Source organism: Podarcis cretensis (assembly GCF_951804945.1).
Source record: "Podarcis cretensis genome assembly, chromosome: 5".
Taxonomy (NCBI): Eukaryota; Metazoa; Chordata; class Lepidosauria; order Squamata; family Lacertidae; genus Podarcis; species Podarcis cretensis.
Genome location: NC_137174.1, coordinates 5,337,424 through 5,360,414, shown reverse-complemented (window position 1 = coordinate 5,360,414; position 22,991 = coordinate 5,337,424). Strand labels below are relative to the sequence as shown.

At 44.5% G+C, this 22,991-nt stretch overlaps 1 protein-coding gene across 1 annotated transcript in view; it reads left to right on the top strand.

The window, feature by feature from the left end:
* Positions 1-22,991, top strand: part of PCLO (piccolo presynaptic cytomatrix protein) — a 261,547-nt gene that overhangs the window by 39,194 nt on the left and 199,362 nt on the right. The window contains exon 3 of the mRNA XM_079975008.1: positions 9,909-11,294. Coding sequence (XP_079831134.1) covers positions 9,909-11,294 — 1,386 coding nt within the window. The remainder of the gene's footprint in view (positions 1-9,908; positions 11,295-22,991) is intronic.

Genomic DNA, 22,991 nt, shown 5'->3' with positions numbered 1-22,991 from the left:
ACTGCCTTCAAAAGCCTAGGTGAAAAGTTGTGTCTTTATCTGACACTGAAAAGTAAGATAAAAAGGGAAGTAATTTTCCCAAGTGAGGTGCCACCGTGGAGAAGGCCATATCTTGTGTTACCGCACAATGAACATCACTTAACTATGGGATAATGTTGGGAGTTACCAGAACATGGATTACTGTGGCTAAGCTAGCTCTGTCCAGGAACGACTAAAATAGACACTCCTGGCCACTGAGACCACCTGGGCCTCAAGTGTCACACACTTATAATATATTATATTGATAAAGTTAATATATAACTGGAGTTCCACTTCTTCTTCCCATTACTCTGCTGAGGGTGTGTTGTGGGGCTTCGTAAGATTAGGCAATGAGCCAGGAGCAGCTTGGAGGGTGTAGATCAAAAACTTCTAAACCAGAGTTGGAAAATAAGTGCATGTTTCTTGGAGACTACACACACTGACCAGAGAATGAATGCACTGCCTAGAGAATGTACAGAATGCAGTAAAAATATGCACATTCCCCAAGGCCAGTTGGGGATTATGTATATTGACTGGGAAATGTGCACCATTCCTTCTTCATGGACAGATTGTATTCACATTCTGGATGAGGCCCATTGAATGTGCACCATGGCCAACAGTTAGATCCACAATTTACAATCCTAACATACATATACCGTATTTTTCGCCCTATAGGGCGCACCGGCCAATAGGACGCACCTAGTTTTTGGGGGGGGAAATCGAGGAAAAAATTTTTATTTCCCCCCCAGGTTTGCGCAGCCATCCCCAAGCTAGAAGAGGGAGACGGAGCGCTTCGTCTCCCTCTTCTGCCTTCAGGGACAGCCTCTCTAGCCTCCGTGGGGCAGCGGCTTGCCCCGCTGTCCCCCGAGCTTGAGGGCTGGCGATGGGGAGAAGCAAGGTTGCTTCTCCCCCCCCGCCAGCCTCCAGACCAGGTCCGGGAATAGCGGGGTGGTGGCGCTCCGCCTCCCCGCTATCCCCTGAGCTTGTGGGGCTGGCGGGGGGGGGGAGAAGCAAGCTTGCTTCTCTCTCCCCCCCCCCCCCCCGCCAGCCTCCAGGTCAGGTCGGGGAATAGCGGGGTGGCGGCGCTCCGCCTCCCCGCTGTCCCCTGAGCTTTTGGGCTGCAGGCTGCTGCCCGCAAGCCTTGCGGATAGCTTCCTTAAGCCTGGAGAGCGAGAGGGGTCGGTACTCACCGACCCCTCTCGCTCTCCAGGCTTCAGTGAAAGCCTGCGTTCGCCCCATAGGACACACACACATTTCCCCTTCATTTTTGGAGGGGAAAAAGTGTGTCCTATAGGGCGAAAGATACGGTATATAAAACACCAGCATTCTAGAATGTAAGAGAGTAAGCAACTGTAAATGAGGCCTACAGTATTGCTGTGATTGCATCTATAGTCTTCTGAGCTGTGGAGCAGGGGGCAGGTAGGAGCGCAGACCTAAATATGGCATGGCCAAGCAAACCATTTCTTAAATTCAAGAACATAAAATTATAACAGTGGTGGTCATCATAGCTGTATTGCATGATCTTTCTAGATCAAACTTGATGACAAAAGGCAGTTTATTCTGCATCTGGCATCTTGAATAACAATTATTTAGCTTCCTCGTTAATCACAAATCTAAAATAGATTGCTACATTACACAGGGTTGCTTTGCAGAAGACATGCTGCTCTACACTTAGACAAGATTGTTGTGCAATCTTAGACATTTGTTCATGCTGATAAATGTAGCATGCGAACAAGCCTTTGACGGTGGCGGCAGCTGGCAGCAATTTCTGTGATCCTGGTAGCCTTTTCTCCACACACTCAGATTGCAAAGAATTTTTGCCGGCTGCATCCACAAATGACTGGTTCATGTGCTGCTTTGTCCACTTCAATGCATAGCCAAGAATTACGTTTGGAGAATAAAATGCCTTGCATCAATTGGCTCATAACAGTAACATTGCCCACTGTCATACAGCGAGTGTATGTTTGAATTGCAAACAGTGAAGAAGCCTTCCTGGTACAATCAAGTTTGGCGGTTGTGAGGCAACTGCTGGGAAAACGTGCACCCAAACTTGCATTTAAATCATTTGCATTTCTCTCTAAACTGTACATCTCTTTCCCTAACACACACATTTTTGTATACATTCCTGAGCCAATAACTTCACCAAATATGGAGAAGTCTGCAGTCCAAAAGAAAACTGGGTTCCTATTTGTGCATTAGTCCAAATCAAGTCTGTTGTGGGCAGAATCACATTCTCCCTCATCCCTGTTGTTCTGTAACGCAGCCAAACGCTGCCAGAACAGAGAGAAAGGTCAGTAGAGGAAATAGGAAGCCATCAGAGAAAATTGATTTTTAAATCACCAAGAAAATAAATAAACAAGTTAAATTTGGTGGTTGTGGGATGTTTGTGTGATTTTCCCCTGAATTGTCCTCACCAGGCACCTGCTTTCAGTGTTGCCTGTTTTGCAGCTGTGGTGGCACTGCTTCTGGGACTGCTTTCTTTACTGCAATGTCCCATTGTCAGTTCACTACATCCTCATGTGGCACCATGGCAAAGGAACTGCTTTGAAGGTTGTTGTTCTTACAGTCCATCGGTACATAATTTTTATGAAATAAAATAAAGAGAGAAACATTTTTGATACCTACCACTAGCTTTCTTCCCACCCCCACCCCCAAATTCAAGCAACTTCGCTAACTGAGAAAGTCTTGTAATAACTGGAGAGATCACTGTCTTAGTTTATAGGGAATGTAGATTTCATTGGGTGGCAGATTATATAGGTGTTACGCAGAATAGAGCAGGACCTAGAACCTGATGCGTCTGCTTACTTGCAAATTCCTCGTAGATATTACTAAGTGCACAGTGCTAAATGTAGTATGTGATCTAAAAAGACATATTAATGTCTAATATTTTGTATATAATGTATTTGTACATAGTTGTAACCTGCTTTAAAACACCTAAAAGCTTATTTAAACAATCAAACAAACATCAGAAGACACAGGGCGGGAATCAGCTAATGAACCCTGTCATCAGAAGCTCTTGAGCAAGGACAACCACTTGTGTAATGGGGCTTTCCTTCCCCCTTCCCCATCCTGTATGACCTTTTACCCCCTGAAATTGGCACTGGGAAGGGAGGGATTGGAAGAATCCTCAGAACAGGAGAGGAGGGATTGTTCCATCTGTCAAGCTGAATTGCTTGCAAAGATGGTGTGTTTGTCATAGCACAAAACTGAATTTGTTGTTGTTGTTGTTGTTGTTGTTGTTGTTTAGTCATTTAGTCGTGTCCGACTCTTCATGACCCCATGGATCAGAGCACGCCAGGCACTCCTGTCTTCCACTGCCTCCCGCAATTTGGTCAAACGCATGTTAGTAGCTTCGAGAACACTATCCAACCATCTCATCCTCTGCCGTCCCCTTCTCCTTGTGCCCTCCATCTTTCCCAACATCAGGGTCTTTTCCAGAGAGTCTTCTCTTCTCATGGGGTGGCCAAAGTATTGGAGCCTCAGCTTCAAGATCTGTCCTTCCAGTGAGCACTCAGGGCTGATTTCCTTCAGAATGGAAAGGTTTGATCTTCTTGAAGTCCATGGGACTCTCAAGAGTCTCCTCCAGCACCATAATTCAAAAGCATCAATTCTTTGGCGATCACCCTTCTTTATGGTCCAGCTCTCACTTCCATACATCACTAGTGGCAGCCTATGCTGGCAGTGTCATTTTTGCTGATTTTCTCAGAGATAGTTCAAAAACATCCAATTTCTGTCTGGATTTTCACTTTTTGAAATATGGCAGCCCTAAATTATCTATCATATTGTTTACAACTAGGAATGAGGAACAATTTGTTCCATCTGCTTTTTAAAGGGAGCTAACCCAATCTGAAATACTTAAACTATCTTGCAACTCCCAGTTTACTGCATATCTCTCCAGATTTTGCAGTGCAGTTTCAGTGCACAAAAGTGGTATTTCCTATCAGCGTTTTGTTCAAGATGCATATTTTATGATGAATGCATTGAAATGAGTATATTTTGTGCAACAAGAAAAAATGAACACAAAATGTGAACAATTTAAATGTGGTCTTTTGTGATTCCTTTAATAAAACTCCACACAAAATGGATGGAAAGGACCTGTGCTTGCATGAGCAAGCCTGAAATGGCACAGAATTCGGAAGCCTGGTCCATCTCTGATTGCAACAAATATATAAATGTTATGCGCTGAGGAACTGCAGTTGCATATATCTAAATGGCACTTTAATTTCTAGTTCATGTTAATTAGAAAGCATCTAGAGGATGAAAATGAAACAGCAACTATATAAACCATTGTGCAAAATATTATTTCAATCTGTGAGGAATATGTCATCTATCAGGCTCTTCCATTTTGGAGACCATCTTCCTGTCTCTAGGCAGACATACTATTTCACAAGGGAATGCATCACATTAAAACTAGAACTAAAACTGCAATTTTGAGATTGCTTGATTACATACATATGGAAGAGGCCCTCTGAATTTCATATCAATCCATGCATAAATATAGCTACTGCATATATGTGCTGTTAAGTAGATGAATTGGTTTCACACAGAGATATCCATTTCTTGATCATGCAAGGTAACCTCACACAGACATGCAGTACCTATTTTCTTGCCCCCAGATTAGAACTCTGATGTTTCCTTGAAAATCATGATTGGAGTATTGGAAAGGGAATCAGTTACCCACTAGGGGAGAGTGGTTATGTAAGCTTTCAGAATACTTAGAATTAGCCAAATTGACAGACATAATAAGACAAAACACAAAAAGTGAAGTAAAAAAAGAATGGGAGTGCCTAAATGAATACCTCAAAAGTCAAGGTTCGAGGACAGAACTCTGACTGAGTCTGGAATAACCTTGTGAAGTGAAAGAATAAGAAAGAGGGATTTATATCTAGATGTTAGGATAGAGATGATAAGGAAAACACAATGAGAGATAAAGGAGATGCTGTGGGATTGGTGGAAGTCAACGTTTGTTGTTGTTTTTATAGTGTTTATATTATTAACTTGTAAGATGGATTTGGTTTTGGTTTTGGTTTTTTGTTGTTGCTTTTTTAGTTTTTCGAATGTTGGTTTTTGTGTGTTGTGTATTGTTATTTTTCAATATTTTTCATGGTGTTGTTGTATGGAAAATACTAATAAAATTTATTTAATAAAATAAAATTTAAAAAAGAAAATCATGATTGGGGAGAAGCATGGATAAGTGACTCCCTATAGTGGAATGTTTATGCTGATTCTAGTTGTAGTTTCCAGGTAGGATTCCAGAAGACAATCTGGCAGATTTATCCATCTTTGTTATTGTCCTAGACTAACAGGACATAGACCCCTTTGGGATGAATAAATAATTTATCTTTTTATTTATAGGAATGTTTATAGATAGCTTCTTCCTAAAACATGCTGTTGGTGAGCAAAATATATAACAAGTACATTAAAACAATGCCCAAAATGTGTCAAATTTTTTCATTGTAGCAGTGTTGGTCACAGGCAAAACAATAATTCATTTGACAAGAGGGGCTACTGTGGCTTATCAGTTGAAGTGTGCTGAGTCTGTTCTTTAGGAAAAAGCATAGGGGAATTAGATACTTCCACCAATCAGGTTGCCTTCTGATTACAGGATATTGTGGAAGATGCTTTGTTAGCCCCTCTCAGTATATTTTCATAATACATATATTATGGTGGTTCTAGCATGCACCGGCTAAACTGTTGCATTATCATCATTTAAGTCAGTTTGTATCCTGAAGTATGAAACCAAACTGGTCAAAAGTCTTCCTCTGGAAGTGGGGTGAAGGATATGAACTCCACCAAACCACTTGTTGTGTATGGTTTGAAATAATCCTACATACAAGTGAGCGAGAAAAGTTAGCCATCCCTGTTATTGGCAGACCTGTGGCCAGAGTTTTATTGAAAGAAACTTAAGAGATCTTGCAGAAAAATCAGTGGAAGTATCTGCCCATTATGTCTTTCTTGCCTGTAACAAAAATATTAAAATATAAAACCCAGGCAAGAGAAAGAAACAGAGAAATGAACACACCACTAGCTTTTGTCTGCCACTCTTCATCACAACAGCTATCCTGTTGCTAATTTCTGTTGCCTGCTTTCCAATTCGTAAAACGAGAAATGACACAGCTCAGTCCTAACAGAGAGGACATAATCTCAGCCACAAGCTGAGTCTCTAATCCTAGATTTATAGTCAATGGATAGGGTTATTAATTGGTGAAGCCTGCAGGTACAGGAAAACAGATTACAGTGATACCTCGGGTTAAGTACTTAATTCGTTCCAGAGGTCCATTCTTAACCTGAAACTGTTCTTAACCTGAAGTACCACTTTAGCTAATGGGGCCTCCTGCTGCCACTGCACCGCCGCCACACGATTTCTGTTCTCATCCTGAAGCAAAGTTCTTAACCCGAGGTATTATTTCTGGGTTAGCGGAGTCTGTAACGTGAAGCGTACGTAACCTGAAGCGTATATAACCCAAGGTACCACTGTACCAGCTAATTCATGCTATGGGAACTATAAAGCCCTGACATGCAAAAGAAGTTCCAGGGCTGGGGTCTTGGTGTCTGGCCAGCTTAGTTTAGATAAAGCCTAAACTACCATCTGTAGTACATACCATTGTCTGACTCCTGTTCCTGCAGGAGTATATACCAGGCTTTCATTATGCCACATTTTAATGCTCATTTAGGCTCCTTTGAACCAGCTAGCCGCATCTTTCATCTTGATGTGGTTGTACATCCCAGCCCAGAGCTAACGGTTGCCTCAAGTGGATAGTTGCTCATGACAAGAGATGAATACAAGCCACTTTCACTGGACTGTATTTTTAAAAGCAAAGGCAGGCTAATTTTCATGTAAAACCCCACCTGGATTCCCCCCTCCCCCAGTTTGTTTATTCCTCTCTTTGTGCACCAAAATGCTTCTGAAATGTTGTGCTTCGGCTAGCTTTCCATGCTATCCTTCATCCCACTTGACCTTCTTCATCTGATGCGAAGCAATCACTTGAATTTGTCCCCTCAGAGATTTGTTTCTAACTGAATATATATTGCATAGGGCCTGTAGAAGACTCCTTGGTGTATTGTCAGGAAGTCAGCCTGGGACCTATGCATGCACGAGGCCAGCCCACATTGTCATGTATTCAATGGAGAGTCTTCTGGCGGTTCTCCCACTGCGAGAAGCAAACGATTACAACTACCCTGTGATGTTCGGATGTATACTTTTAATACATAGTAATAATGCATTAAATCCACATCGCTAGAGCTATCAGCTGCAGTCATTCATGCGCACCAGTGTGACTGTTGCTTAGCAACAGCAACTTACTACTATGGTGAGATCATGTGATCTGGAATTTAATCACTGGCAGGAAGTGTAGTAGATTCCATTTTAGGTCAGACAGGTTAATCTCTCAAATCCCAGTATTAATCCTCTTGCTGGCTGAAGCACATATGACACATATCTTTTTAACCCTTACGTTCATTGTATTGTTTTCCAATTCCCGCCCCGCTGTATTGTATTTGGAAATGTGTGGGTGGGAGAAGTGCAGGACTTAGGACTGGCCTACCCATGAGGCAAGATGAGGCAACTGCTTCAGGCGACAGGATCCACAGGGGGAGCACATCTGGCCTCCAAGGAATGCATCACCAGCTTCTGCTTCCTTTGCTGCGAAGGTAGCAGCAGCTTCAGTATACTCCTTGGAAGCTGGCTCTGCCACCTCTTCTGCTGCCTCTCCGGCTGCCTCTTAGTGAATGGGAGGTTCTGCTGGTACCCTTCCCCCCTTGGTCCTGATGTAGATTTTCATTCCTTTCTTCCCTGGTGGGTGGTGGTGAGAGAGGCCATTTTGTGGTCCGCTTCAGGTGCCAGAATCTCTTGGGCTTGCACTGGCAGAACTTCTTCCTTTTTTTATGACTTGAGGGTACTCAGTACATCTCATGTGTGCCATAGACATGGGAGTTGAATGTTACTCTCAGATTATGGATGAAGAAAAGGGTGGAAAAGGTTTTTCACTCTGGGCAGTGCTTATCTAACACAAAAGCAAGAGCAGATTGGTTTTGCAGTATGTGTTAACTTAAAGCTACCACAGGTGTTTTTCATTTTGTATTAAGGGTGTTAAGGTGCCACACCTTACTTGTGTGGTAGTTGTCTTCTTGAACCTTTCAGTATTCAGATACTACCACTGAAATATTTGGAAGGAATTTTGTGCCGAAAGCAGAAGTTTCAATGGGATTAATTAAGTCAGAATGAATGTCACACTATATCTAATTACAGATAGGTAGCCATGTTGGTCTGCCATAGTCAAAACAAAATAAAAAAATTCCTTCCAGTAGCACCTTAAAGACCAACTTAGTTGGTCTTTAAGACACTATATCTAAAATTTTGAAGAAGCAGAAGATTTATTTAATATGGTCTTTGAGTGTTTAGTTATAGGAGTTGCATTTTCTTTTCAGTCTGTCCCTTAAAATCAGAGATATCAGTTTTAGAGCTGGATTTAGAGCTTCATGGAGTTTTTCATTAGATGACAAATAACATGAGAGGAAATGTAAATCACACATCTGTGCAAAACACATAATCAGGAGTGGGGTATGTCTGCCCAAGTTGTTTATTTTATTTATCTAAATCCTTACCTGCACTGTTTGGGACAAAGCCAAACAAATTATAAAATTGTGGTTATTGAGCAGGTGAGAAATTCATCAGCTGACATGAAGCAGTTATTGGGGGGATGCAGTAATCATACTGCTAAAATATAAAAAAATAAAAAAAATAAAATTGCCCAGTAGTGCCTTAGAGATCAACTAAGTTTGTTCTTGGTATAACCTTTCATGTGCATGCACACTTCTTCAGATACACTGAAACGGAAGTCACCAGACCTTTATATATAGTGGAAGGGTGGGGTGGAGTTTTTCTCAGGCGGGTAGTAAGAGATGGGTGATAGACTCAGTGGGTATGGTAAACCTGTTGACAACTGTTAATGACTGCAATTAGTCCTACAGGAGACAGGGATCTAATATCTCTATTAAGACCGGGTCTCTCCATAGTTTTCAGTTTAGTGATAAGTTGTAATTCAGCAACTTCTCTTTCAAGTCTGTTTCTGTAATTCTTTTGTAATAAGACAGCTGCTTTGAAATCCTATATTAAGTGTCCTGGAGATTGAAGTGTTCTCCTACTGGTTTCTTTATCTTGTGATTCCTGATGTCAGATATACCGTAGATTCCGGTGTATAAGGCGACTTTCGAACCCCGGAAAATCTTCTCCAAAGTCGGGGGTCGCCTTATACGCAGGGTATGGGTGGCGCAGAGCAGAGCCGGCCCCCCGCTGCTACGGCGGCAGCAGTGGCAGCTCCGAAGCAGCAGCAGCAGCAGCAGTGGGGGGCGGGCTCAGCTCCATGCCGGGCAGCTTTCTCCCAGCACAGAGCTGAGGGCACCCCTGTTGCTGCCCAGCGTATTGGGCAACTGGGCTTATAAAACAGCTGCCAATTGCAGCTGCCAGTTTGGGGGGGTCGTCTAATACGCCCAGTCGCCCAATATGCCGGAATCTACGGTATGTCCATTTATCCTTTGCCATAGGGTTTGGCCTGTTTGTCCAATATAGAGAGCTGAAGGGCACTGCTGGCATTTGATGGCATACACAATGTTAGAAGATGGGCAATTAAATAGGCCTGAGATGATATGTTTGATGTTGTTGGGTCCAGTGATGGTGTTGTCTGGGTGTATGTGGCAGCAAAGTTGGCATCTGGGTTTATTGTAGGCTCTGGTACCAGTGTCCATGCTAAAGTAATTTGTAAACTTTAAAAGGAGAATATGGATGTGATCAGCTGGGCTACTCTCCCCTTTAAAACACGTGAACAGGATGTTTGCACTATTCATGATGTGATTCTATCTGGCTATTTAATCTTTTTTTCATTCTCTCACAGATTAAAGAATGGCTTTGTTTAAACTGCCAGATGCAGAGAGCTTTAGGCGGTGATTTGGCTCCAGGTCCTGGCCCTGGACCACAGCCCTCTGCACCCAAGCAAAAGATGGCTGCTCCAACTGCAGCAAGCAAACCGGTTTCCCAGCCACAGCAATCTACACAGAAGAAAGATGTTCCTCTAAAACCTGATGTTACCCAGTCACCTGAACACAAAAAGCCACCAACACAAATAAAGCAGCCGGCCGTGCCCAGTTCTCCTCCTGCAAAACCAAAACTTCCCTCTGCTGAAACTCAGCCAACAGAACCGGCCCCCAAATCTGACCAGGCCAAGCCACCATTGGTTGAAGACAAACAGAAGCAAGCTAGTACTCAGAAACCCACAAGCGATACTGTGCCTACACCACCACCAGATACCAAACAAGATTCACCCGGCCCGAAAGCTGCACTCGCTCAACAGAAAGTGGCACAGACTCAGAGATCGGAGTCTGCTAAGTCGTCTCAAGACACACCTCCGTCTGTAGATAAAGCTGCTCCTCCAGATTCCAAAACTTCGTCTCAAGTGTCTCGTCAGAAGTCGGATCCCAAACTTGTTCCTCAGCCTCAACCTGGGTTGGATTCTAAGGCTCAGAAGGTAGGCGAACCAGGTGAGGTGAAAGAAGACCCTAAGAAAAGGCAACCCCAGGCGGCTCCTAAGCCAGACGCCAAGCAGGCTTCCAAAGGGCAACAAGGCACCACGGGGCCCAAACCCACCCAGGCTCAGCCACAAGCTCAGCAACCTCCCAAAGCCCCAGAGCAATCTAGATTATTCAGTCTTAACATAGGAGGCATCACAGATGCTCCCAAACCGCAGCCAACAACCCCTCAAGAAAGAGTCACCGGGAAGCTCTTTGGTTTTGGTGCTTCAATTTTCAGCCAGGCTTCCAATTTAATCTCTACAGCAGGCCAGCCCGGAGCTCAACCACAGGGTCCTCCATCTGGGTCCCCCTCAAAGCAACCGCCTCCTGCAGCACAGCCTCCTGCCCCACAAAAAGATACCCGTCAATCCCAGCCCTCTCCCAAAGCAACACCTGTGAAGAAAGAAACAAGGCCTCCTGTGGCAGAAAAACCAGAGCCACCCAAAGCTGATGGCGGCTCCACTGTTAAGGAAACAGACGCTGGGAAGAAGGCTTTGCCTGCCAAAGACATCAAGCCTCCAGCTGTTGAAGCTAAGCAAAGTGCCGAGGCACCAAAAACGAAGCCTCCTTCGCAGCCAGCGTCTTCTTGTCCTCTCTGTAAAACTGAGCTAAATGTTGGTTCTAAGGATCCTCCCAACTATAATACATGTACTGAATGCCATAACGTCGTGTGCAACCTCTGTGGATTTAACCCAATGCCGCACATAACTGAGGTAGGCAATATTTTATTTTGCATTAATATTTTTGTGATCCACTGTTTTGTAAGCCTTGAATACGGAAGAACATTTGATCGGTCTTCCTGGGAGTAAGCACCATTCAGTTCAGTGTAGAATGTTTCCAAGTAGGCATGCATACCATTGCACTGTAAGTATATGGGTTTGCTAGCCATTCTTTTTGTGTGTTTGCTTTTTTATATAAAGTTTTTAATATCTATATGCGATTTCACTGTGAAGTTTGAACAGCTTCAAATGTCTAAATGCAGAGGAGAAAAAGGCTACGCTTAGGGACTATATTATCTTCTGTAATTTGCTCTGTGGATATTTCTGCCAGGCAAGGATGGCAAGAGTGTTTGCTTTAGATTCACTTACCACAAGACATGGTGATGGATGCCTGCAGTTTATTTACTTACTTGTCTGATGTCTTTCCAATTTCAGCATAGTGCTTGAAAAAGTGACATGTAGAACAGCTTCCTGTGTTTTTCCCCTTCTTGCATTTTGCATCTTACTTTTTGTGTTTGGGAAATGTTGTAGATGGTAAGCAAAATACCGTCTTGTAAAATGAACTTCCTGCTTCCAACTGAGGAAGTTTTTTGTTTTTGTTTTTTAAGAATAAATTCGATACATCTTTCCTAGATTTTGAAGCTAAATATGACTAGCAGCTTTGCATCTACTATTGGTAGAAGCCAATTTGAAAGTCCCCTTTTGGTCTTGCATTATCCTGTTTTTCTTCTGCTAATTCCGGTTTGATCTCTTTGGCTTTGTTATTGTCCTGGTTTGGGTTGACCATTGAGTAGCTGAATATGTTTAATTTAAGTCTTGTGGGATTTGTTTTGCAGAACGTTGGTTGATCTTTGATTACATATGGTTTGGGATGGTTTGTAAAACACCCAAAGACTTTGGCACAGAAGCATGTGAGCTCTGAGTTAGAAGATACTATGCCTTAAACGGTAGAGCATGTACCCTTTCTTTCATGAGCCAGTTTAGAGCCACTGTACCCGTTACCTGGAAGCAAAGAAACAGGAACATCATCTGACTGCACATCCTTCCGTAAGCCTAAGGCTGGCACATGAGAGAGAACAAAGATGTATTATTCTCACCAGTGAGATGTCGTTGTCCATTTGTAGCAGGCAGGGAATCTTTTCAACTTGAAACAACCTCTATGAAGAGAAACAGAAAAAGATTCTGAGCTGATGTAAAACACAAATGTTGATTTGCATGTCAGCTCAGAGCCTATTGTTTAATGGCTTCCATAGAAAATAAGAGGTTTTGGTTTCTGATTAACCCAGCCATCTGATTTATATTTACCTTAATACCAGGTTGTCTAAAAAGTAAACAGCTGACGATTTAATAAATGAGAATTTATAGATTTCAAAGGCCCATAGGGTCATATGTACTCTGATGGATTATCATGAATCTTAGCCAATGTTCTTACCCAATGATTCGCCCAGCGGGGAGGAACACTGTTTACTAACTCCTTAATTAGCTGTCCTGTGGACTTGCAGTGAAGGTAGTTCTATTTTTAGTACACATGGAAGGAGAAAACACAGGAGCTGCAGATGCTCACAAATGAAGCACCGCAGCAGTGACCATTTTGTGCAGTGATGCCAATGGAAACCTAAAGAATATTGACTTCATTTGGTTTATAAATTGATTAATTTCAGTTTGGGGTTTGGAGGGTTGAGTTCCCTGCTGGGAAGATGTTTGAACATGCATTCTAGTTGCAGCTGTTGTTGCCGATGACCTGTGATGATGATAAGAATCATATTAGGGGGAAATTGCACAATAAAAACTGTCGGTAGATTACAGGGATAGGAAAAATCTAACTTGCCTGTGACAGGTTGGTGAGGAGATGTTTTATTCCTTAAAACAAAACCTAGCTAACAAAATGCCCCACAGACCATGGATGTAGTGCAGGGCATGATCCAGAGGTGTCAATGATTAGTTTAAAAGGATGCAATCTCAAGAACCAAATTTGAAATCTGTTGTGGGTTTCACTGAGAGCCAGTGTGGTGTAGTGGTTAAGAGCAGTAGTCTCGTAATCTGGGGAACCGGGTTCACGTCTCTGCTCCTCCACATGCAGCTGCTGGGTGACCTTGGGCCAGTCACACTTCTCTGAAGTCTCTCAGCCCCACTCACCTCACAGAGTGTTTGTTGTGGGGGAGGAAGGGAAAGGAGAATGTTAGCCGCTTTGAGACTCCTTAAAGGGAGTGAAAGGCGGGATATCAAATCCAAACTCTTCTTCTTCTTCTTCTTCTTCTTCATTATTATTATTTTTTTTTAAAGGCAGGCTTTTGTTCAGACACCACTTCCCCCGCTTGTGACAAGGCAGCAAGGGACCCTTCCTCAGGCTTCCAGTGCAAGTAAAGAGCCCAAGTCATAACTGATGTGAGTTGAGCTGGCACTGCTGTTAGCTCCTGGGTTTATGCTGCTGCCTTTAGGCCACAGAAGAAGCTGGAGTAGAGGTGGTGAGGCTGGAATGATCACATATTTATGATTACATATTTATTTAAACCCCGCCTTATTCAGGGCGGCTTACAGGTAAAATGAGAACAGCAAAAACATTGGGGGAAAACTAATAATTAAAAAACAAGTAATCAGTAGAACTGTTCATCTCCTTATCTATGATCTATTAAAAACAATCTGATTTTTATTTGCAGGCAGCCCCCCACTTACACACGTCCAGTTTTTGTGTAACCAAGTATCTGTGCATTGTGCTGAACCCATAAGTGACCTGGAAACATCATAAAGATGTTCCTAAAACATCACTGAAAGGGAGGAATGGGGGCGAGGCAGGATGTTTGCAGGCATTTTCTTTTTTTTTATATAATAATTTTTATTCATTTTTCAGACAGATAATAAAAACAGTATAAAACAATATAGCTTCAAAATCATAATTTCATACCCTTCTTTCTTTTGACTTCCCCATTTTCAATGGGTTTCAATTATATGTGATTTTTCTGACTCGTGCAGTGCCTCAGAACATAACCCCCGTGTAAACAGTGGGCAGCCTGTATCCCATCTGCCATGGATGTTTTAGTAGAGATTCCTGCATTGCAGAGGTTTCCTTCCAACTCTACAATCCTACGATTCCTCTGATTCTCTGATGTTATATGAACTGTTTTGAGAGGTGCATTCTTGTGCAAGCGTGATACTTATTTAGTAATTAGGAACTGGCTGTTCACTTTCAGAAATTTAACTTTCAAATGAGAAAATGTGCTCTCCTCAGAGTGAAAACACAATTTAGTCCAAAACTAATGTGAATTTCAGTGACCTGTGTCACAGGGCCACTTGGATTACAATCGAGCCAAATGAAAGGAAGTTGTCTTTGTTCTGACTTGGACAGGCGGATGGCGGATGGCAAAATCACAGTGGGCTACCTTGTTTGCCTTGTGAAATCGTTATAGTGGTGTAGTGGACTTGGAAAAGGGACATCGAGACTTGGTGCTCAGCTGTGAAGCTGGCTTGGTTGCTTTGGGCAACTCATCACCTCCTGGAATTTTGAAGGGAGAGGCAGCTGAATTGGTACAGGCAGACTTGTCTCATTGTGTATACAAGTTATTTGCCCATCTGAGATCTGCTTTGAGATCTCAGATCGGCAAATGATGAGTGTATTTGAAAGAAGGGAATCTTGGACTTTTGACTTGGAAGAAAAATATTATTAACACCATTTTGTTCTGGCACTGTTACATAAGAAATATAGTCTTTGGAATTGTCTGTGTAGCTCCGCCATCTGTCTGGGGAACACTGTTCTTATTGTTGTGTGTGGGATAAGGTTTTCCTAAAGACATCCAGTTGTTACGGGCTTGAAGGTAAAGGACACCTGACAGTTAAGTCCAGTTGCGAACAACTCTGGGGTTGCGGCGCTCATCTCACTTTACTGGCCAAGGGAGCCGACGTTTGTCTGCAGACAGTTTTTCCGGGTCATGTGGCCAGCATGACTAAGCCACTTCTGTAGAAACCAGAGCAGCACATGGAAACACCGTTTACTTTCCCGCTGGAGCAGTACCTATTTATCTACTTGCACTTTTTGACGTGCTTAAGCTGCTAGGTTGGCAGGAGCTGGGACCAAGCAATGGAAGCTCACCCCGTCGCGGGGATTCGAACCGCCGACCTTCTGAGGCCCTAGGCTCAGTGGTTTAGACCACAGTGCTATCCACGTCCCCTTCTTTTTTAAAAAACTAACGAAAACAACCCTCAAATATAGTATTGAAGTACATTGCTTTCTAGTAAAAAAAAAAAGTTATGGTAATCATTCATCACATTTTAAAGGTTGAGTTGGATGTGGCTGTTGTATTCTCTAGTCTTTTTAGGTCAGGACTCAGTGCACCATATGCTGGTCTTCTGTTTTAGTTTTGTTTAGTTCCTGGCACTGTGTGTGTCTTTTTAATGCGGCTATTTGTTTGGAATTAATCTAGTTATTGTGCCAAAGGAAAGGATAAACTGAATGTATAAGGCATGTTTAAAGAAATAAATCGAGAGGAAGGATTACAGAATTTAAAAGATTTCCTGGTTCAAATTCCTCTTATATATTCCTCCCAATATCGAAGGGAGGAGAATCTCTCTTCAGCAAGAATCCCTCCATCTTCATCAGAGCCCTTGCAAACACACAGCTAAGAGCCAAATTGCACATAAAGACTCTCCTCCCTGCAAGAGAGGGGAGTGGTTGTGGTCAGGAGCCGGACTCTGCCTCAAGCAGGGGGCGTTAGCCCCCGCCTCCCACTCACCTGGCTGACGCCCACGCCCACGCCCACGGGCAGGCACCCAACCAGGTGCCTTCGAGGGGGCGTGTACAGCAGCCTGAATTGCTGCGGCGCCAGCCTCCAGCCCTCTCTTTTTGTCGTCCTGTCGCAAGTCACCCACCCTCCACTCCCTTAGAGCAGGGTTTCCAGTTCTCTTTTGGCCTTGCTATGGACCTTAGGTTGGTCGCCCTGGTTGTCCAGGGGGCCTGGTAGGAATTTTTCCATTTGGCATTAGGCTTTTTGGTTTTTTCGCCTACCTCGTAGCAATCGTCACAACTTTCGTGGTACTGGTGGGTAGGTTAGGCATTGGAATAATGTGTTGTGGTGTCGAAGGGCTAGGTGTGGCCATCGCCTGTGCCTTCAATTTTTGAGTATTCCGTTAAAGGAATCCGGTGGTTGTGTATTCTGTCCGATGCCTGTGTGGCGGGAGGCCATGGCACGACCCTCGGTGACATCAGGGGAGAGCTTATAGTTGGATTAGCATCAACAGGCTCCACCTACTGGTGAATAAACCCCCCTTTGTTTTTTAGACTCACCCCTCTCCAAGTGGGTGGAGTCAGCTGACGTAATCCAATGCCTAAGCCAATACCTTTTCACTTGCTGTAATCAATAAAGTTGTGGCCTTTTCTTGCCCATTAACCTTATATCACGTGTCCTTGTGTTTCATTCCACTGCACGGGGTTGGGGTCCTCGAACCACAATTTGTCAGATCTGGGACTGGAATTCCAAGCATATTCTCCTTGTCCTTAAAAGCATACCAGTAGAGGGAAATGTATTGGAATCATGACTTCTACCTTTTCTCTATGCTGATTCTACAGTGCGAATAATAATAATAATAATAATAATAATAATAATAATAATAATAATAATTTTTATTTATATCCCACCCTCCCCAGCCAAAGCCGGGCTCAGGGCGGCTAACAACACCAAACAGTGCAACATTATAAAAACATTATAAAAGTTAATTAAAATCCAAATTGATGGCAACCATAAACTAAAGTTTTGTAAAGATTGCCAAAGGAGGGGGTCAGGCTGCGCCCTGACCAAAGGCCTGGTGGAACAGCTCTGTCTTGCAGGCCCTGCGGAAAGATGTCAAGTCCTGCAGGGCCCTTGTCTCTTGTGACAGAGCGTTCCACCAGGTTGGAGCCGCAGCCGAAAAAGCCCTGGCTCTAGTTGAGGCCAGCCTAACCTCTCTGAGGCCTGGGGACCTTCAAGATGTTTTTATTTGAAGACCGTAAGTTCCTCTGTGGGGCATACCAGGAGAGGTGGTCCCGTAGATACGAGGGTCCTAGGCCGTATAGGGCTTTGAAGGTTAAAACTAGCACCTTAAACCTGATCCTATACTCCACCGGGAGCCAGTGCAGCTGGTATAGCACCGGATGAATGTGATCTCGCAGCGAAGACCCCGTAAGGAGTTTCGCTGCAGCATTCTGCACCCGCTGGAGTTTCTGGGTCGGTCTCAAGGGCAGCCCCACGTACAGCGAGTTACAATAATCCAGTCTGGAGGTGACCGTCATGTGGATCACAGTGGCTAGGTCAGGGCGAGAGAGGTAAGGAGCCAACTGCTTAGCTTGGCGGAGATGAAAAAATGCCGCCTTTGTTATAGCTGCAATCTGTGCCTCCATGGAGAGGGAGGTATCGAAGATTACACCCAAACTCTTAACGGACGGTGCTGGTACTAATTGCACCCCCGCAAGAGATGGGAGTTGCCCCCTCAATCCCATATCGTCCCGTCCCAGCCAGAGGACCTCTGTCTTCGAAGGATTTAACTTCAACCGGCTCCCACGTAACCATCCAGCCACAGCTTCCAAGCATCTGATCAGTGTGTCTGGGGCCGAGTCAGGATGGCCATCCATCAACAGATAGAGTTGGGTGTCATCAGCATACTGATGGCAGCCCAGCCCAAAACAAGCTGGGCGAGGGGGCGCATAAAGATGTTAAAAAGCATCGGGGAGAGTATCGCACCCTGGGGCACTCCACACACCAAGGAGTGGCGGGATGACAATTCCCCCCCAAGCGCCACCCTCTGTCCCCGACCAGAGAGAAACGAGTGCAGCCATTGAAGGACTGTGCCCTGGATCCCCACGTCGGCAAGGCGGTGGTCCAGGAGTTCGTGATCGACCATGTCGAAGGCTGCTGACAGGTCTAGAAGAATCAGCAGCCCCGACCCGCCTCGATCCAGCTGCCTGCGGAGATCATCTGTTAGGGCGACCAGAGCCGTCTCGGTCCCATGACCAGCGTGGAAGCCGGACTGGAATGGATCCAGAGCCGATGTTTCATCGAGAAACCTACCAAGCTGTTCAGCAACCGCTCTCTCAATCACCTTACCCAGGAATGGAAGATTCGAAACCGGGCGGTAATTGGATAGATCTAAGGGATCTAATGATGTTTTCTTTAAAAGCGGGCGCACCACTGCCTCCTTCAGTTCCCCTGGGAATGTCCCGGTGCCAAGGGACAAATTGATGATATCCCCCAGGAGGGTCCGCACCTCGTCTGGACACGCTCTAATCAGCCAGGATGGGCACGGGTCGAGAGGACAAGTGGTGGGCTTTCCAGCTCGGAGGAGTCTGTCCACATCGGCTGGGGATATCCGGTCAAAGTGGTCCAATACTGGACCCGAGGACAGTCGAGGGGCCTCCAGTTCCTTTATTGTATCCAAATTGGCAGGGAGTTCATGGCGGAGCAACAGGACCTTCTCCGCAAAAAAGCTCGCAAGTGCCTCACAGCTGTGTGTCAAATTGTTATTTAAATTTGGCTGTCCTTCAAGGGACGTTAAAGACCGAATTATACTAAATAATTGCGCCAGGCGAGAGCTAGCGGATGCAATGGAGGCCGAGAAGTAGGACTTCTTAGCGGCCTTCACTGCCACCTCGTAGGTTTTCATAAAAACTCTATAAGATGTTCTTGAAGCTCCGTCATGGGCACCCCGCCATACTCGCTCTAGCCGTCTGAGGTCCCACTTCATTTTCCGGAGCTCCTCGGTAAACCAGGGAGCCCGGTGTCTGCGGGGTCGCAGAGGGCGCTTAGGTGCGATCTCATTGATGGCTGCCAGGAGCTGGGTATTCCAGCCCTCAACAAGCTCAGTCAATGAGTCGCCAGGGGGAGAAAGGTCCCGCAAGGCTTGACGGAATCTATCAGGGTCCATCAGCCTCTGCGGGTGAGCCCAAATCAGCTCGCCACCTAAGCAGGGTGGGGGTGGAACGTCAGTCCTGGCTTTCAGAGCGTAGTGATCAGACCATGGCACCTTCATCGAAGGAAACATGATCACATCTATACCGACGCCAAAGATCAAATCCAGCATGTGGCCTGCTTGATGTGTGGAGCCCGAAACAAACTGGGAGAGCCCTAGTGTCGCCATGGAAGACACCAGGTCCAGAGCCTGTGAGGAGGGAGTGGCATCAGCATGGATGTTGAAGTCCCCCAATACCAATAGGTTAGGGAACTCCAAGGCCCAGCCGGCCACCGCCTCCAGCAGGCCTGACAGGGTGGCTGCTGGTGCGCTAGGTGGCCGGTACACCAGCCAGACAGCCAAGCTCACCTCGGAGCCCCACACTAGGCCAACACATTCAATGCCGGGGATCGATGGCGATGGTAGAGCCCTGAAAGAACAATCTTCCCGGATTAATAATGCCACCCCTCCCCCCCGGCCCACAGTCCGCGACTGGTGGAGGACGGAGAATCATCTTAAAACGCCACCACTGTTACTGGTCACAGAAGGGAAAGCATGCAAGACTTTATGCTTTTCCTTCTCCAACTAGCAGAGTGTTTGTGTGGATGTATTTCATATTGGAGACTGGGCACAGTATGGAAGCGTTACCCCTCCCTCTTCATCATGGCCCACTCCCCACTGTTCTCCCCAGTTGGTTTTAGAAGAAGAAATATATATATTGGAGATGCAATCACAGCTCTCCCACATAACACATAGGCTAAATCGCACTGTACGTCTCCCAGCCCACCAGTCTGGCCTGTTTCGTGGAAAGGCGCAATTTCATGCATCTTCTCCCAGTGCGCTGGCCCTGCCTCCACTAAACCACACTTGCATTACAAGTGGCTCACCTGTGCTGCCCCAGTCTTCCCACATCTGCTAAGTGGTATTGACACCACATCTGGCAAGCCAGCACTGCTCTGTTGTCCACTGGGAGAGCCGCTTCTGATATACATGAAGGAACAGAATGCCTGTATGCTACTTACATGCGCACAGTTCAGTGTGAATAGGCAAACACTAAGTAGTTGATATCCTTTTATATATATATATATAGGAAAGCCAACCAAGTGATTTTCACATGGGGAATCAATACGTTTTTAGAAAATGAGAGAGAATTCTCTTTGAAAGAGCTCCAGCCTCCACCCAGGACTGTAAATCCCCAAAGTTTAGTTTAGTTTTTTTGCAAGGAAGCTATGGCAGCTAAATCAGTTTAGGTCTCTATTGTTGATGCAGCCTTCATTCTCTTTGCCAGTTCTGCTTCAACCTAAAATACTTGCCATGATAAGCTGTCAACTTCTGAAGGAGATAATGAAAGGACTGTTTAAAAACAAATAGTCATTAAAAGATGGAAAAAGCAACATCAGATACTTGCAGGGGCTGCAGTATATCTGACAGACATCTCAATCACATGCTCATTAACACTGTAATATGCATTGTCATGAATAATGATAGACAAATTGACTAAAATGCAGACTGCCTGAAGGACCATCTTCTATGTATGGAAAACAAATACAGCTTCAGATAAATGATAACACAATCTGACATGAAGATAAAGCTGAATCTGACAATTCCTATGTCTAATGAAGCCAAAGGGGGCTGCATGTTTATTGAATTAGACAGAACAATGGTGTCAAAAGAATACCCTGCAGAAAACCAGTGTTGTACTACTGTTTAAGCAGAAGACTGAGTGCTGTTGCGTCCCTGCTTAGGGTCAAACTAAGGGCCAGACCAGATGCTTTACCCTGCGTGGCCTATCTCATACAGGGGAGCGAGCACATGCAGTTCCTGCCTGTCCCCTCAACGCACCAGCTCCGCATTAAAAGGTATACGTACCCCTGACCATTAGGTCCAGTCGTGGATGACTCTGGGGTTGCGTGCTCATATCATGCTATAGGCCGAGGGAGCCGGTGTTTGTCTGCAGACAGCTTCTCAGTCATGTGGCCAGCATGACTAAGCCGCTTCTGGCGAACCAGAGCAGCACACGGAAATGCCGTTTACCTTCCTGCTGGAGCAGTACCTATTCATCTCCCGGCCCTTTTTGGCATGCTTTCAAACTGCTAGGTGGGCAGGAGCTGGGATCGAACAATGGGAGTTCACCCCGTCGTGGGGATTTGAACCGCCAACCTTCCAATCAGCAACCCCTAGGCTTTGTGGTTTAGACCACAGCGCCACCCGCATCTGCATTATATCTGTTCAATAGCTCTCTGACATGTGTAATGTCACACTTTTTCCTAAATAAGTGCTGTACAAGTCCTATCGTGAGGAAAACAACAAGCTTACAAATTTGCAGTTCTTCCAAGTAAAAATGGTACCAGCCACCGCAGCTTAAGAGTATGTTGCGTGCTTAAAGCCCTGTTCACACATTCACTCAATGGCTCTTGTGAAAGAAAGAGCCTTTGTAGGTTTTAGAAAAACACTGATTTCCTGTCACCCATCACGTAATACTTTTCAGAGAAGTCCATTTATATATTCGTTCATCAAGTGTTGAGTGAGCAAGGGCCGAGGGATTAAGGGATACAGGTGTGAACAGATCCTGCTACACCACACATATGGCAGTGGATGTGGTACATGCACCTCATTGACCCATTAGCTGTGCTTTCTCTGTTATTAAAAATCAAGTTCGGATGCCAGACTAGACTATAGTGATATCCCTTCTTTCCCCTGATTGCAGAGGGAGAAGAGCAAGTGAAACGGAAAGCTTTGATTGGCCCTGTAAGAAAGCTGTCAATGGCTTTTATATACAGTACTGGAGTCAAAGTGTCCCTTGGATTTCACATTATGTATATATGGACTTCTGTCTGGAAATCATAATGTTGTGTTCCGGCGGGGTGCACCGTTCTTGTTTTGAGGAAGTCAATCTGTTCACATGCTACATCCCCACTCCCCCGTACCCGGACCACTGAACCAAGTCTGAACTGTGTTTACATAAGATAGCATACAAACATGACTTAGTTGGTGGCTGACAGGTGTTTTTTGTTACACCCTTTAAATCAAATCTAATCAATGCCAGTTTTCCTTTATAAATAGCTTTTCAAATGCCTGCCAGTTTCTTTACAGCTCTTTCAGTCTCTTTGACAAACGTTGTCTCATCTTTTGCACCTAATGACTAGCTTGATTCAGAAATTTGGAAATATGTCCATTTTCTTTTCTCACCACACTTGTTATGCTGCCAGTCTTTCTGTCACTCTGTTTACTTCTTAAGGATTGCATTCTGCTCTCTGTGTTTGTGTTGTTAAAAATATATATTGAAAAGTAGCAAGGATTTAGGAAACATAATTGCTCTTTCAATCGTGCAGTTGATAATTTATGACCAAATGAGTGTATTCCTTCACCTGTTTTCATGGGAGTGTCCAGATGAAGTAATGGTAATGAATACTTTACCAACACAGAATATAGTGAGAGACAATTCCAAGAGCTCCAGTGCTGAAAATCTAATATAAATCTAATTATAATATAACACTTGTTAAAACAATACTGTATAATAAAGGGATTCCTTTCTCTGTGTTTGTCAGTGCTTCTGCACTGCACTGTAAAGTAATGTGAAGATAATTGGAATAATATATGGGAACCTAGCGTCTCTCCCCAATAGGCACACAAACAGAAGGTTCATCTTCCTGTGCTGTGATGACAAATGCTTACATCATAATCTCTAATTCATTTAGTAGAAAAGGTAACAGAGCATGGCTGGGAAAACAATTGTTTGGAAGTATGGAAGATGCAGTCTAGCATCATCATGTTGGTTAGAGC